Source organism: Dermacentor albipictus, chromosome 4 (assembly GCF_038994185.2).
Source record: "Dermacentor albipictus isolate Rhodes 1998 colony chromosome 4, USDA_Dalb.pri_finalv2, whole genome shotgun sequence".
In the NCBI taxonomy this organism is placed as follows: Eukaryota; Metazoa; Arthropoda; class Arachnida; order Ixodida; family Ixodidae; genus Dermacentor; species Dermacentor albipictus.
In genome coordinates this window covers 133,587,835-133,604,327 of record NC_091824.1, presented here as the reverse complement: position 1 = coordinate 133,604,327, position 16,493 = coordinate 133,587,835, and the positions used below count along the sequence as shown (strand labels likewise).

General features: G+C 43.1%; 1 protein-coding gene across 2 annotated transcripts in view; it reads right to left on the bottom strand.

Moving 5' to 3' along the window:
- Positions 1–287: 287 nt before the first annotated feature.
- LOC135898404 (ATP-binding cassette subfamily G member 4-like) overlaps positions 288–16,493 on the bottom strand; it is a 66,957-nt gene continuing 50,751 nt past the window's right edge. For both annotated transcript variants that reach the window (XM_070537600.1, XM_065427318.2), the window contains 4 exons: positions 15,190–15,358; positions 13,835–13,935; positions 10,446–10,601; positions 288–10,052 (listed from right to left, as the gene is read on the bottom strand). In XM_070537600.1, the coding sequence (XP_070393701.1) occupies positions 9,702–10,052; positions 10,446–10,601; positions 13,835–13,935; positions 15,190–15,358 (777 nt within the window). In that variant the 3' untranslated portion in view covers positions 288–9,701. The remainder of the gene's footprint in view (positions 10,053–10,445; positions 10,602–13,834; positions 13,936–15,189; positions 15,359–16,493) is intronic.

Below are 16,493 nucleotides of genomic sequence, written 5' to 3'. Positions count from 1 at the left end.
GGGTAAACCAAGGGGCCCAATTTTTTATTAATTATGCCATGAGAAGCCAACAAACAAAGATGCCAAGGACAACACAGGGGAAATTACTTTGCACTTAATAATTGAATTAAAGAAATTATAAATTGATGGCAATGAAAGTGGATGAAAAAACAACTTGCCGCAGGTGGGGAACGATCCCACATCTTCGCATTAAGCGTGCAATCCCATGTGTAATGTGAAGACGTGGGATCGTTCCCCACCTGCAGTGAGTTGTTTTTTTCATCCACTTTCATTGCCATTAATTTATAATTTCTCTAACTCAATTAAATACAAAGTAATTTCCCCTATGTTGTCCAGCTGCCTGTTTGTTGGCTTCTCACGATATCACATATCATCATCGTAGTTTCACCATGTTTATGAAAGGCAGAAACACAGTCACACTTCTATACGAATTTTGCTCAAGAAAGCAAATGCAAACTACCAAAGACATTTGCAGTGTAATGGTCAATGAGATGCAGCAACATTACGTACAGTGTGGCCCAGTGTAAAATGAAATGGGTAGAAGCGATGCATGGGCGAATATTTCTGTCTGAAAAGTCTGCAAGCGCTTAGCTGTGCTACAGAAAAATTACGGTAGGTGGCACTCATCACTCTGTATGCAGCTGCAAAGAGCATAGACATTACTTTCACTTGCACATGCAGCTTAAACAGCCACATAGTGTTAGCCTTGCATATCTGTGCTCCCAATTCAACAGTGGAGTGCACTGTACATCAAAAAGAGGAAAGTATAAAGAAAAGAAACTTATTAACTATATAACTTATCAAATTGTTACCAATCTGCAGCCGCATGAAAAGTAAAGAGGTGAGTACCTAGAGCCATTATCTCATACTTGATAAACTATTCTTTATCCATAACATTTACCATTCGCAGCAGAAAAAAAAAACAATCATAGTGTCGTACAGATGCCCTTTTTAGTGACAGCGTTAAATATGTAGCTGAGAAGGTCGGTGTTGGTGGTTGTCAGGATTAATAGATTAAGGTAATTTATACGAAACTGAATTTGACAGAGTGATCACTAACTGCACTTCAGTTAGCAGGCCTAACACATTGCTAAGTTGATCACTGTAATAAAAGTATAACCTGTACTTGTGAAAGCAAGTAGAGCTTCACTGATGCCTCAAGGAAGCAAACATGCCTTTACAAACTTGGTGAAAAACATCCTTGGGAGGTGCTTGTAGCATACTCATGTGATTTGTGCAGAATCATTGTAGCAGGTGCAGCCATAGGTTATCAGCTGTTCTAAATTTACTAGCCTGGGCATAACAATCTTTAAAGAATGATAAATTCACCTGTTGCTGCATTTTTTTTACCTACCGATATAATGCTATGAAACCATACTTGCAAAGATTTGTGCCTATGAGGAATAAATGTTAACAGAAACCGAGTGTATAAATAGTTGGTTGCACACTTTCTTCTTTAGTGACTCAGTAAAATGATAAATAACATGACAAGACACTAGTTTGTACTGAAGAGAAACAACATAGCTGCTGCCTTTACAAGGTGCCATGCTCAGCTGGCTGGTATCATGTCTTGCTAAGAAATTAAGGGAAACAGAGTGACAAATTGAACATGGTGGATAGCCTGCGTCAACTGAGAGCCAGAACAAAAATACAGGTTGTATGTGCAGTTGAACCTCGTAATGAATGTGCACGTGTGTAAAATTTAGTTTGATGTATTAGGCAGTTCAATATACCCAAATTTGAATAAAACACCTTTTTCAACTTTTGTGGTGCATTCACCATGTGGATTCATTAACTCGAGTAGAAAGAAGAAGCCAGGAAGAAATAAATTTACTCAAAACAAAACAATGCGCAGCGTGCTGTAATTTTATTTTCTGTTAATTACCTCCACGGAATTCTATTGTACAGATGTGTCCCTCAATATATACAAGAGACTGCAAATTGTGCAATAACACCACGCACCCTCTACCGAGATTATCTGGGAATGCAACAAGAGCCCACAGACAACGCCCATCCAAACAGCAGCAGAAGACCAGCGGCAGGGCCGGTGACAAGCCCAAGTCCTGAGGACCAGGTATGGCTGACAAACAGCGCTAGCCTGTCAGCACAGGGTCACAGCTATCTGGAATAGGGTAGCCACCCACCTCTTGGCACCAAGAGCTTGGTCTCTCAAGTAAACATTCACTCACTCACTCTGCCTTAAAGTGATCCTCAGCACGATTAAGAGTGGCATTCTCAACGCACAAGATTATGAAGACCCGCTCCAGTCCACTTCTCTCAATGTCTGCACAGTACCGGAGCAGTGCATCCAATGCAAAAGACACCCTTCAGAAATTTTCAGGCGAGGCGGCTCTTCACTCGGCAGCAAAAGCCCCGAGTTTTATATATCCCATGTCCACTTTCTTATGACGGAGTTAATCTACATGAGTATTGGTCAGTGAGCACCACATCTACGATTAAAGAATAATTCATTCTATCGGGGCTTGTCTGTCGTCATTTTTTGTATAAAGAAAATTGACGTTTTCATTTAATGGCAGGTGAAATGGTCTAATCTTGATGTCCAGGGTTTTAAGTTGGGTTGCCCTCCCTCTGGGTTGACAAATTGGCAAAAAGTTTTGTTCATTATGCCCAATATTAATTATAAAAGCACATGAAAAATTCGGCTCTGGCAGTTTTTTCTGCCTACAGCGCTGCAGGTAGCTGCGATTATACGATAAAGGGCCACCCCTTTTCTAGAGATAAGCTCTGTTTGCTGTTCATGCAAGGCCCAAGCACCAACAGACATGCACTTTGTTGCATGTCAGGTGACTGAAATGTGTGAAATACTGCAGTTATGAGTCACTTTTGCAAATATATATTTAGCCTTCTTGCAGCCAGCTTACACAGGCATTACTATGTAGAAGCATAATGTGCTTTGTTGAAACCGGTACTGTGTTGAGCCCTTTGTTTTCAATTAGGTTGCAGTGATAGAACACTTGCTGATGTGGAATGCGGCCAGCAAGATCTTTATATATATTTCAGTATTCTCAATAAATTGTTATATCAATGTTCATTGTGCGGAGGCTTGCCTTTGCTGATCCACCTGCTGCGTTCACCTACTCAGAACCCAGGTAGGTGAATGCAGAATCTGTTCCAGTGTGCACGTTCAGGAAACATAAGATATGCTAATAACATAAGACAAACTCTCCATAAGCTGAAATGTCCGATTGTCTGGGTGATGCTGGGTTTGTCTATTTCGTCTCCCGTACATTAAGTGTGCTTCTGTTAAGTTCAAAAGATGTTCAAGGTCCCCAATGTTCACCCAGAAAAGAGTTACAATGTAAAGCAAATGGCTGCTATCCAGCACGGCACGTTGCCATTCTTCCCAAGTCCTGTCTTTATGCTGACACTTTTCTCTTGTGCGATGCCGCATCTGTCTCCAAATGGTTGGGTGCTGTCAGAATGAGTGCCTCAAACCGGTCACTTTGAAAGCTGAATTACAACAGCACCCCACCCTTCATGCTTTTACTTCATGGCCACAGAAAAACAATCTCCACGCAATACATTTCTTGTAGGCTCACATATTTCTATTTTGAAGGAAAGTTAAGCCCGTGCAAAAAAATAAAGGAAAATGAAGACAAGCAGAAGAAACACATAAAACATCCAGAGTGCAGTGTTCCTACCGCTTGTCCTCGTCTTTTTGTGCAGTTTTAACCTTCCTTCAAGTATGAACCAACTAGACAGCAAGAACGTCCTACTAAAGTATATTTCTCTAATAAAGGGCAATTTCAGAGTCCTAACCTAATGCTCCCTTACCTTTAATTAGCATGTGTGCTATTGCATGTACTGGTGAAATGATGCCTTGTTAAAAGGCAATTTTAGCCAAGGGAGGTCAGGCTGGTTTTTTGGAATTTCAAAAGACATACCAGGTCCTAAGAAACTGAAGTCAGAAACCCTTTCCCACAATTAGAGACCTTAGCCTTCACCTGTTAAAATATGTGAATGAGACAATTATCCAGATGATTTCAAAGTTGTATCAAACATGTTTTAAGCAGTTAGACATAGTCAATGCAGCTGTGTACATTTTTGTCACAACTGCTACTGTACTTAATGCCAGTTTCTGTAACTTGAAGTGGCCTAGTTTCAAGGGTCTCATTTTCATAAATTTTGTGAGTTGTATGTGTCTAGTCCACAAAGAATACATCACATGAACAACTTCGGCTGTTCCTCACAGTGAACGATACTCATTGAATGAAACAATAATCTGAATGCTAAGCATTTTGAATTTGGAGTGACATTGTTTTGTTAAGTGTGTGCAGTTTGCACACACACTTACATTTTGTGCATGCAAGCTTGCAAGATGATCACTAACCCCACAACCATGCACCCCTAATTCTTGCTTCAAGCAAAATGCTGCCAAGACCGCCAAAACAGTGCATTAAGGGGGGAAGCGGGGATCAGATCGCGAAAATCGCAAAAAAGATCGATTTTTGGCAACGACGCGTTTCGGTATCTGCAATGCCTAATCTACATTGTATCAAAATGGTTTGACTGAAAACGCACTAAAAGTGCCCGAAAAAAATTAATTTATCAGTGCGTAGGGCGAGAAAACAGCTTTTAATCGCGTAAAATCACCGCAGTTCGCGGAGCCCTAACTCGTCTTTCCCGCCACCGAACGCCGCCATCTTGGTATCGTTCGAAAGCTCGAAGTTTCGCCATTCCGTTTCTGAATTCTTCGGTCGTCGCCATCTTGTAACAAACACACAAACACAAAAGAAGCGCGGGTCTGCTAGAGGCTGTCACACGGGCCCTGCGATGAAAGCGGGCCTCCGATTGGTTGCCGTACTGAAAGGCGTCTCGCCATTGGTTGCTGCTGCAGCAGCGGGCAAGCTGACAACCACAGCGGACCGCAGCTGTCTGCTTTGAAAACCACGCCGGCGTCTTTCTTCGTTTACCACTCGCAGAATTCGGATTTATGAACGCTCCCAGGTCAGTGATGGATCGTCGCTCGTTCGAAAAGAACTTTTAAATGAAGCATGCCTTCGGAAAACGGAAGCGCAAGCCTCCTACGGCGAGAAAAAGACGGCGGCCAGCGGGAGAAGCGGAGAACCCGACTGAACACGCGGATAACGTGCCGCGTTATCTTGCACCGTGCGATTCCAGCAGCGAAGCCGACAATCGCCCTGTGACATCGACACTGATAACCATGCCACCGGAAGACGTGCCAACAGAGGCTTTCGCACCTGTGCGTACGGCCGCGCGCAACCGAGATCGCGTTGTTGATGGCGACACGGGTCGAAGGTCCCCATCGCCGGCAGAGACGGTGCGCGTTTTCGATGCATGGTGCGACAGGGACACGCAGCCTGTGAGTGAGCCCCAACCGTCGACGAGCTACATACTGTATGGTGACTCGAGGCTCACCAGACGAATCGTCGCACGATTCAGACGCGCCGCGAGCCGCGTTTTATGTCAGCGGTGACTGCAGAAGCGCAAGCATGCAGCGTTCGCGACTCCCTTCGCGCAGTGTCCGCGACTGAGCGGAAGCAGCAATGCCAAGAACAAATTTCGGCCCCCTGTGACTGTGAGTTATTATTATGCCTGTTTCCGCGGTGAACTCTTTGATCGCTAAAACTCTGTGCCCAAGATGCCAACAGCGTTCTGTGGGTGTACACTGCGATACCAGGCTCGGTCTGGCAGTGAAAATGGTGGTCGTGCACAACTCCAGACGGCGCAAGAAAAGGATAAAGAACGCCTGAAGAAGGCATCCAAAGCCCACCAAACAATGAGGCAAAGGTGTAAGAAGATGCCTGACAGCAATGATTCAAAATATTACAGTCCTGGTACTTTTTAATAAATTTTCAGTGCTTTTAAAACTTTGCAGCCAGTTTTCTCAGTTGCATTTTTTTTGTCAATCACCTCGCTCGTGGAAAGCATAGCACAACAATGGCTGGACCGATTTTGGTCCAGTTTGTTTTGCTGTGATCCAGAAGCTGTGCTGTATGTAAAGACAGTCTTGAAATGTTTCATTACCTTTCCATTATTTAATTATTTCACAATTACTAAATGGCTCCATGCAGTGAAGCACAGTCATGTGCATGTTATGTTGAGCAAAAAATTATTAGCGCCTTAAAAAAAAAATCGAACACTGTCTTGATGTAGATTAGACATCTGGGCAAACATGTAAGGTATTCCCAGCTCCCTATCACGTTTCATTACTGTGCCAGGCTTTCCACAAGCAAGGAACTTGTAAATTCTTATAAAACAAAAACTAATTAAGATATCCTAATGAAATTTTAGATTTGTCACTTTATTGCAATGTGCAGTGTGTGTGCCAAATTTCAGCCCTTTCTGTGAAGAAACAAAAAAGTTAATTCTGATCCCCGCCTCCCCCCTTAAATGGAGTGATGAACACCTGCTCACAGTAATGAGTGTTCATTGAGCTCTGTACATCTCTTGCATCAGCTTTACAAGTTGTGTTAATAGATTGAACCAACATGTTAAATATGGTAGAAAATTCAAAATGTAAGGCTCACAAGTCAAGGTTTTTTAAAATTATTTTGCAAGCAGTTTGAAGCTGATAAAAGGATTCCAACAGTTCTGTTAAAGGATCGTTCAGTCGAGGCTGCAACATCGACAAACTTTTGAACTAAAGCTCCCTTGAAAGCTGATTTCTCCTCTGCTTCAAAGTAGCCAAGATATGCCCACATGAAGAGGGCAATATATTCTATCAGAATAACTGAGCAACTCTAAGTGCTCATATACTAATGATGTATGGTTCTTGAGTTAGAGAGAACTGCATGCCACTTAAGGCTCTTCAGCTAGCATATTCAGCCAGCAAAGCTGAAATGTACAAAGACTTATCTTCCCAATTTGTTCTCTAGCTAGCTTGGAGCATCTGAAAGGACAGTACAAAAGATGTCATGGTGACCTACTGTAGCATGAAATACTGCATCGTGCTTAGCACTAAGAACAGCCTGACAACCAAGAAAGTGGCTTCATCAGAGCTTTAAGTACAAAACAATTATAGTGGACTCAAGCGACCAGGGAAATTGGTTGCCTTTATCAGGAGTTCTATTTACTGGGAGACAAAGCTGAATACATTTGCATGAATACAAAACCAACCAAACATGAGGATGGTCTTCAGTTTAAGAGGCAGTTCTGTTTACCTGATTTCCGTGTACCGAAATTCCACTGTATAGTACTATTTCGCCTTGCCCTTGAGCAGTTGAAACATGAAACTATTACCAGAGTGGTGTAGTGTTTATATGCTGTGAAACTATCCTGCTTAATTGGAAACAGTTAAACAGACAGACGAAAAGCAAAAAGAGGGTGGGTAACTAAAGAACAGCCTTTTTCCTGGAGCCCTACTGAAAAGCTTCTACCTGCATTCTTGTAATTTGTTACAGGGACTGTCTACTGCTGGGAACATGTCTTTGCATTGTGGTGGGAATGAGAAGATTGTGTGCCGTATTCACAGAAACAAGCAAGCTTGTATCCCTACATAAATAAGAAATTATACTTTTAATTTGGCTCTGAAAGTGGTGTAAAAGTGGCGTGGGGCATCGCTTGATGGTGAAACAGTGCAACCAATCTGCGTACTGTCACGTAACCAAAAGCCACATAGGGAGAGTTATATTGCTAGTAAACAATAATGCATCACCTGAAATTGTATTTCATGCTCTTGTGCTAACCTTTTCTTAAGTGAGAAAGTAATTTATTTCGGTTCCAGCTAGTGCATGTAAAAGAGTGGCACTGCCATATGGCAAACGAACAGAGCCCCGAAGAAAAGAGTGGTGCATTGACACATGGCCCCTGAGATTGCCACTGCGTCCAGTAATCGGTGTCATTGACATCCATACACAGTTTTAAGAGGAGACTCTGCAGATCAAAAAATTGTGCTAAAATTTTCAGCATGCTTTCTATACAAATCACAGCACATCTAGACACCTTGAATTGCTATTCCTATTGTTCCTATTGCGCTGCAAAAGAGAATGTCCTTGAAAAACTGTAGGCAGTCTCTAAGTTTTCTGTATCATTCACGAAGAAGTCATATGGATACCCACCTCAACACACCAACATTTCTAAAAGAACAACGCCTCAAAGTATTGGAACACATACAGAATGCTTCAAGAGGGATAAGAGGATCAAGCCCAACTTTTGCTAGAAGTGCGCAACAATGATACTGCACTGGAACTGAAGACCGAGAAGTAGCTTAATACGTGCTTTATATAACAAGCACATGTTGGAACTGGGGAAACAGCCAGCCAGAACAGCGGCGGGGAAACGCAGGTACATAGCAGGTACAGTTCAGGGCACAGCTCACAGTGTCCCAGTGCTTTCTTTGCAGGTGCCTCACAAGACAATCAAAGTGCAGCGCATGGAAGAGCGGAGTCCATTCAACACAACCAATGACAGAAGAACCACACACCAAGGCACTTCACATTTAAAGCACTGCATCTCACGTCTGACGAATGAAAAAAAGCGCCATCAGGCGAAAGGTGAATCTGAGCACAGCGCTGAAGGAATAAAGTGAAACCTGGTAGAATAGCAGCAAGTTCTGCACGTTGAGAGATTTGCCGCCTTTGACACAAAAACGTGTCGAGGTAAAGGAGTGGCGTTACATTGGAATGATCACTTCTGGGGATAAAACTTTTGCAGAGTATGCCGAGAGGCTAAGTCAGAAGTTCTAGGAACTGCAAATTGGTGCACGTCATGACACACTTCATGCTAGAGTTAGTCTCCTCCCACGTCATCAGAAACTGCACTGAAACAACAGGGCTGGCAACAGACACATCACATTACGAAAAATGCTTTCTTTAAGACTGAGGAGGCCTGATGAGTGTTGGCATGTCATGTGAAAGTGGTAGTATTGCTGGAGGGGGTGGAGGGAAGAGAAAGGAAAGGGAAGTTAAGAAAGTTCAGTCCTCATAATTTTAATAAAGTTGTAAAATGTCTTTGGCGTGGCAGAGCACTGGCTCCAAACATCTTTCACACAGTTTTTTTTTTTTTTGGTCTGTGTGTCTGTTTTGTGCCTCTCCAGTGTTATGAAGGGCCAAAATTGCTCCCAATCAGCAGAAAATGTAGGCTTTCATTTTGCTTTCACTGCCTTCAATATGGTAGAAGATGCAACCAACCAAAGGTGAGAGCAATGTTCTACCCACCGACACATTATCATACAAACATTTGTGAAAAGTTTGTCATAATCATGCAACACTGTAAATGAAGAATGATGGACAATATTTAAGATAGCTGCAGAATAGAACATGACACATTTTGAGCGATACTGTACGTCGTCTGGTGTGTGTAGAAGCATAAATTTTGCTCCTATGTTAATGACAGCTTGGCCTAATGAAGAAAAAAGGTTTGTTAAGCCTGTGCCGTTGAAGCTCTAGTAAAACCCTCATGAGCGTGACACTGCAAAGTATTGCCGTGAAAGGAGTGTAGAGAAGGTACCACCAAAAGTGATCATTCCTGAATGCAGTCCCCCTATAGTAGGTGGCCCAGAGGTGCGGCCAAATATCTGCCATGTGTTACATTCGGTAAGCTTCTGTTAAAATGTAGAGGCAGACAGAGGTAGCCACTGCAAAGCATGAGACCTAACGAGCCGACATTAAAACAGCCTAGACTTCCGGTGCTCAGCACTGTTGAACAGATTAAGAGATTGTGCTTAACAGATAAGCTGATGGACAATGAGCATACAATGAGTCACCTCAGTCCGACTACTAGCGCTTCCTCCGCAGGCGCCACCACTTGAGTATGAGGAATGCGGCAAGCCGATAGAAGAGGTCCATGGCGATGAGGATGAGGAACTTGTGAGAGATGTCGACATTATTGACGTCCAGGTGCCTGAGGACCTCCTCAGGGTCACTGAGGAAGCAGAGCTCATCCTCCTCACAGTCGAGCTCGGGACGTCCACGGCCATACAGGGCCTCCAAAAGCCCCTGCATGCCATGGTATAAGTGTGAAGTCTCCATAATCCAGCGGAAGGCCACTGGAATATGCCGTGCTTGCACGAAGAAGCCAGAGAAAAGGAACGATGGTGACGCCACAGGCATCACCAGGAACACAGCCGTCTGCAAGCAGGACAGAGAGTGAAAGAGAAGGATCAAAGTGACTGCAGATAATAGAATTAAATGAGGAATCAAATTAACCGGAGTCAAATTAACAGGTGTTTACTGCATATTTATTCACATAATAACTCGTAATTCTGTGCTGGGTCATAAATATTCATTATGTGACCAGGCATAAAACGTAGAGGACTCTAAACAGGCGGGCTTCGCCATACCTGCTACAGCTGTGTGCTCCCATTGGTTGCTGTTGCTACTGTCATATTTGAATGCCATTATGAGCAATTTTATCAAAGGTGCCATTATGTGCTAATCATGGGACACACTGAACAATGCTTGTCTACTGTCATAAGAGATTAGCTAGCACTACAACTTGTTATCATTGGTGCTGTCCATTACCTGTATGCTGCTCAGTGCCGAGACCACAAGAGCCAGCCCCTGGGACACAGAGCCCACTTGGATGACGAACATGACCACAGTTGCAGCGCGCCACATCTCTTGTGGCTGTCCTGTCGTCCAGTACAGCAACGACATCATGGCAAGCGGGCCAAATATCTAAAGAAATAAAAAGAAATTCAGCAGAAGTAATTAAGGCTGCTTATGTGTGGGAATGCGAAAGCATTATGATCGCTTAGGTGAAATGCTTTCGATTGATGTTCTTTGTGTTCCCTTGCTTCATCTTCTGAGTTGTGCTTCTGTGGGCAACCATGTTTCACAGCTGCCGCTGAAGTAGATGCTGTGGAATGCATCTCAGTAGACACAACACCAATGAAATCCAAAGAGCAAGTGACGCGCAGAAGGCAACAATGTGACATGTGCCATGATGCACGCACTAGGCATGCCTCATTTTATACGCTCATGATTCGCCGTCGAGAGTGCATTGCTGTAGACACATCACTGACGAAATCCGAAGAGCAAGTGACACGTGGGAGGCAGTGAGGGAGGAAATGATGTGAAGTCTGCAATTATGCACGCACTGGGCACAATTTTGGTCAACCGTAACCATGGAGCCACCGTGACATCAGAAAAGCGTGCTCATCTTGTACCCTGGGCACCCGGGTTCGATTCCTACCCAGACCGAAATGTACTAAGTTTTCTTTTATATTCCATTAGTGTACTTTGTTTACAGAAACCTGCCTGACAAATTTGATGTCAATTGGAGCATTTTTTTACGGGTTTTTACTGTTCACGCACGCCACCAGCCATCTTTAGTGCCACCTTTCGGTCACACCACCGACGACAACGCCATATTTTCGCGTAATGGGGCATTAATGCTTTCGCATTAAAAATGTTGCACTCGGCCCACGGTGCACTTTTTGTGGCCATGACCAAGGTAATTGAATAATGGGGTTTTATGCGCCAAAACCACAATTGGATTATGCGGCACCCTGTGTCTTCTTCTCAATATCATGTAAATCCACTTTTGGCACAGTGAACAACCCTGACCTGTCTTGGTATTGAATGCAGAAGTCCTGTACCAGATTAATAGACACTATGCACACAATTCCCATAGGTTACAAAGTGGTGACTTGAGAATTCTGAGCTTTTGACATTACTTGGAGCCATTGAGTCTTTTGATCAATGTTCATGTGTTTCCAGAAACACTATATGGCCCTAATGAAACCTTAAATGCCAGTTGATATTTAATTGGGCCATCTACAGCAATTCGTCTCAAGTGGAAATCGCATGGGTGAGCAATTTGAATTGAATTATCGGGCTCAAAGTCTCAACGTTTTTGCTTCCACCGCCATGCCACTACATGTACACTGGCTGTTTCACAAAATGGGTCTGCAAACACTTAAAAATAGGAAGGGTGAAATAATTTTCTCTTGATTGTTTTTACCACAGCGCTTGCTTTTACCATTTGAAAATGGCTCTATAAGGTAATTAAACAATTATGCAAATTAACGTACTGTAATATTTACAGATAGCCTACCTAAAATCTAGAGCAAATCGGGTGAAAAGAGGGAATAGGCTAACTTTCGATGTAAAATCAAGAAAAAGAAAAAAAGCCACTAGCCAAAGTTTGTGAAGGTTTGTTCAGCCTTCGTCAAAACCTTAAAAAGAACAGTCACCATCGTTGTTCTATTGTCACACTTGAGTTCCATAGCCACAAATGCCTGTGGTCCCGCCCAAATTGATGGGTGGTCTTACTCACATTGCTGCCAGTGTTCCGGTGCCATTGGACCACCTCCACTTTTTTTTCAATTACGAAGCTCTGCCACATCCTTACTGCTACGTGACAAAGTGGCCAAGTTTTGCAAGTTCGGGGATTGTAGAGCATTGTTCACTTATCTCCCGTGGTTCCTAGTTTCTGCCAAGGTCACCGTTTCAGCAAGTGGGTATGAGCCAAAGATGGCTATCCTTCCCAATGATCATTGTTCCCTATCTCTGCTAGCAGAAATTGACCCTCGTTTTACCGTTGTCACCACTGGTGGCAGCAGAAGCGGCGCCACACCTTCAGCGCAGTGGGATTACGAGAAGTGGGCTACCTTTCGGTGTTATGGAAAAAAAGGAAAATCGTGCAAAAAACAAGCGTGTTTTTTTTTTCAGAGGTGGGGCATTTCTTGGGATATTATGGTAATTAACCTTTAAAGCAAAAGAGCCATGTGAATGAAATTGATCCTAATGGAAAACTTGAAGCAGTACACCACCTGAAGAGCTCAGAACCATTTCCAGAAATGCAAAAGGTTAATGCTGCTAATTTTTACAATGTGATTCCAGGCAATTTCACACAGAAATGTGAAATTGAACAGCTGAAGAGCACAACTGGCATGCCCTTTGTAGGCACCCATCAGTGACGTGATTGATGCTACCTCATTCGTAGGTGAGCACTAAGTGTGAATTCTTGGTAGTCCAATTGGAAATCCTCATGACTAGGAAGCGCTTGGGCAGCATAGGAACTGCTGGCTTCAGTGATTATGAAGGACACACTTTCTCCTGTTTGTCAGATAAAAGTTTTGGATAGAGCACTTTAGCATAAACATGCTGCAGGACAAGGGCGCATGCTTCCACAGCTTAGTGTCCTAGACATTTGAATTGTCCTAGTCTTCTGGATTATTGACTTAAAGGTAATTGAAGCTGTCTGTATTGCATTGTCTCAGTGGTAGCCGAGTCAACGAACTAACAGACCAAAGTTCATTCTATATTGCTAAATGCACTCTTCAAATACAAGGTTTTTAATTAGGCTTTCAGCTGTTTGAGGAGGCGTACTATGCAGAAGTTATACAAAAAAAAAAAGAAAAAGAAACCAAGAGAACGAAACATCTTTGTCATATCATGATTGGTTGTATTATATACTGTATGCAGCATCACAGAAATATACAAAGCCATGTAACAATAAATTGACAGTCTCGACTGACAATTCAGTTTTGCAGTACAGTTTAGCTGGGCATGTCTTGCTGGTGACAATACCAGGATCCTGTACGTCTCATGCTTGCCTGCTACAATGATTCAGTGGCTATGGTGTTCTGCTGCCAAGCACGAGGTTGTGGGTTTAAATTCCCAGTTGTACGTACCCGTGTACGTACTTAGATTTAGGTGCACCCCAAACCCAAGGTAGCCAAATTATTTGAAAGCCCCTCACTGCGGCGTCTCTCATAGCCCAGGTGTTGCATAAATACAGTAAACCACATAATGTGATTAAGATTTTTTAAAAATTTTTACTTCTTATCCTTGAATACTATTTGCTTGCTGGTGTTGCTCTGAAGCAGATGTGCGCTTCGGTTAAATAAAGCTGCCGGCCTAAATAGAAGGAAATATGACAAGAGTAATTTCCCTGGACTTACCGTAAAAGGAAGCTCGGTAATTATCCTGGCTATGTAGTACATGAATGGGCTGTACCAACAGTTTCTGTGCTCTCTGAGCAGCACACTTAACTCAGTTGGAACTGTAGAAGAGAAAGAGAAAGAAAAAAGCACAAACGAGAAGAATGGTTACAAGAAACGTGCTACCACTCAAAGCCAGAAGTAGGCAAGAAGAATCGCACTTCAAACCAAATGTCACTAAAATAGCGCTGTAAACGGGATGTCGGCACCTTTATTCCGAAAAGCTGTCCATGCAGTGCAGTCTGTCCATTCCTGCGCAGTTTCTGTCTATGCCTTAAATGAAAACTCCTCACCCTGTTGTTAGTTGTAAAAGTCCTGTACCTTGTGCACTGCTCTGGTTTTGTTTATTGAGGATAAAAAAAAGTCACGAACAAAGGAGGGAAACTTGGCTAATAACTCTTGGCCATTTTATCTGAGAGGGTAGGTGTCACTGATGATAGAGAGGGTAGGTGTCATAATGATAATGCCTTTAAGGGCATTATCATCATGATAATCACTGCCAGAGATGCAGGTGCACTCCAAAATGCTGAGTCATGCATGCTCCGCCATTTTTTCATTCAGGCAAAACCTTAGATTTTTGACGCATTACTCAATGCCTATCAAATGCGTTAACTGCTTCAGTTCTCCATTCATCTTATTATCTGCAGTGGAGTTTTGATTCCTCAGTAATTACATGCCTGCTGCATGTTGAATGCTATGGCAGCAGAATTGTTTTTGTGCTGCCTTGAGCCCAAATCTTTGTACAGTGAAACCCGAATGTGATAAGGTAAAATTGGCACTTTACTTCATTACATCGAATATTTACTATATTGAAATTGCACCTTTTATGCATATAAGAAATGTCACAGATGAATTTTTCTTGCACGGAAGGGGCCATAGAACTCTCAGAATTATTGGGCAAGTGTAAAATATAAATTTTAGTTAGAAGCAATTTTCATTTTTGTTTAGTCTCAGCATCGCAACCAAAGGTACAGTTTCGAGTCAGGACAACAATGTTATGACATTGGCGGTACAAGGCTAAGCTTGCGAAGGTTTTGCATCCACTCCATCACCGCGACTGATAATGTCACCCGCAGTGGGACGATGCTATTGCGAAGAGTGCAGCCAGAAGAGAGCGAATGCTTCTTCTGTCTCTAACACAGTAATTTAGGGATTAAGCATTAGTAATGGAGATCTCTTGGAGAAGCATTTTTTTACTACAGTGACCTTAATCAGAGTGACGAGGACAAAAATGCAAATACTATGTGGAGACTAGGGAAAGCTTCTGAATCTAGAGCATTCACCAACAGTGCCAGTAGCAGCAGTCAGACACTCACAGATGAGGACGGTTGGCATGGCCGACTGGAACAGGGCCATGGTGAGGCAGAGCAGGAAAAGGGCGGAGTTGCTGATTACACGGGTGGCGCTGTTGCCCACATCATAGAACAGCACTGTCAGCATGCCCGCTATGAAAATGTATGCCACCAGGCGCAGCAGCGTGGCAACCTGCCAGAACGTCAAACAACACAAGGTGACTTGGATATAGGGACAACAATGCATGCTACATCTTGGAATCATCAAGTGATTCGCTGATGAGGCTTGTGCCAGTGAAAAGTGAATGAAGATGGAAAAAATAGTCTGCCTCTTCTGTCTGTTTCAAAGGTGTTCAAGTGCCTTGCATCACAAAGCGTTCTCACGATGTCTTTTTTTTTTCACAAACAGTAATAGGGGCACAGTAAATTTTGCAAAATGCAAGGTTTCCTTGCCACTAATCTAGACTCCTTTTTGTGTAACCTTTTGCATAACTCCTTTTATTTTTCAGTGAAAGGAATATTAGTTTTATCTTTCCTAGGGGAGTGAAATAGTCACTGCAGAAACTAAAGATTGCAGAATGGTGTCACCCCCTGAGAAACAGACAGCATCACTATGTCTTCTATTGGAAAAGTCCCCACTCTGGTTCCAGCATCCCAGCAAACAATATGTAGTTCTGACTTATTCTGAATCAAACACGTTGCAAGTTGGTACTGCTTCTAAGCATGATATTCAACAAACTATGCCATGAATAGCTACAGTTTTGTGAAATTTGAGAGTGAACAAGCAATTAATTTAGCTGGGAGAGTTCTTTCATTCATTCATTCATCACAAAACTTTCATTAGAGTCCTGAAGCTCGGTCTTTTCAATCCGAGGAGGGGCCGCGTTCACGTCGGCACTGTCAGGCCGAGCCTTATGGCGCCATTGTGGACCCTCTGGGCAGTTTGTAGTTGATCTTGGTGTGACGAGCTTCACATCATCTTTTGCCACTAAAGCCATTTTTCTTCGGGGTCGGCTATAGTCGCGGGCCAGCCCGCCAGCATATGTCTGATGTCAATGATTCCAACGATGTCCATGATGGTCTATGGCACGGTCCCATAACCCCTCACCTTTTTTTGTATTTCAAGCGTATCGCCACACGTGGTAGGGGGCATTAAAGTCCCCTCCAATGATGAGCGGGTAGCTCTTTGTGACTGCGAGTACCTTGTTGAAAAGTGCCCTAAAGCTTTGTTTCTTGTCGGTGGGACTGCTATAAATGTTTAGGCAGAAGATACCCTGTGCCCTGCCCTTGTGCCTTTTGAGTACGACTTCTACTAGGGTATACATACT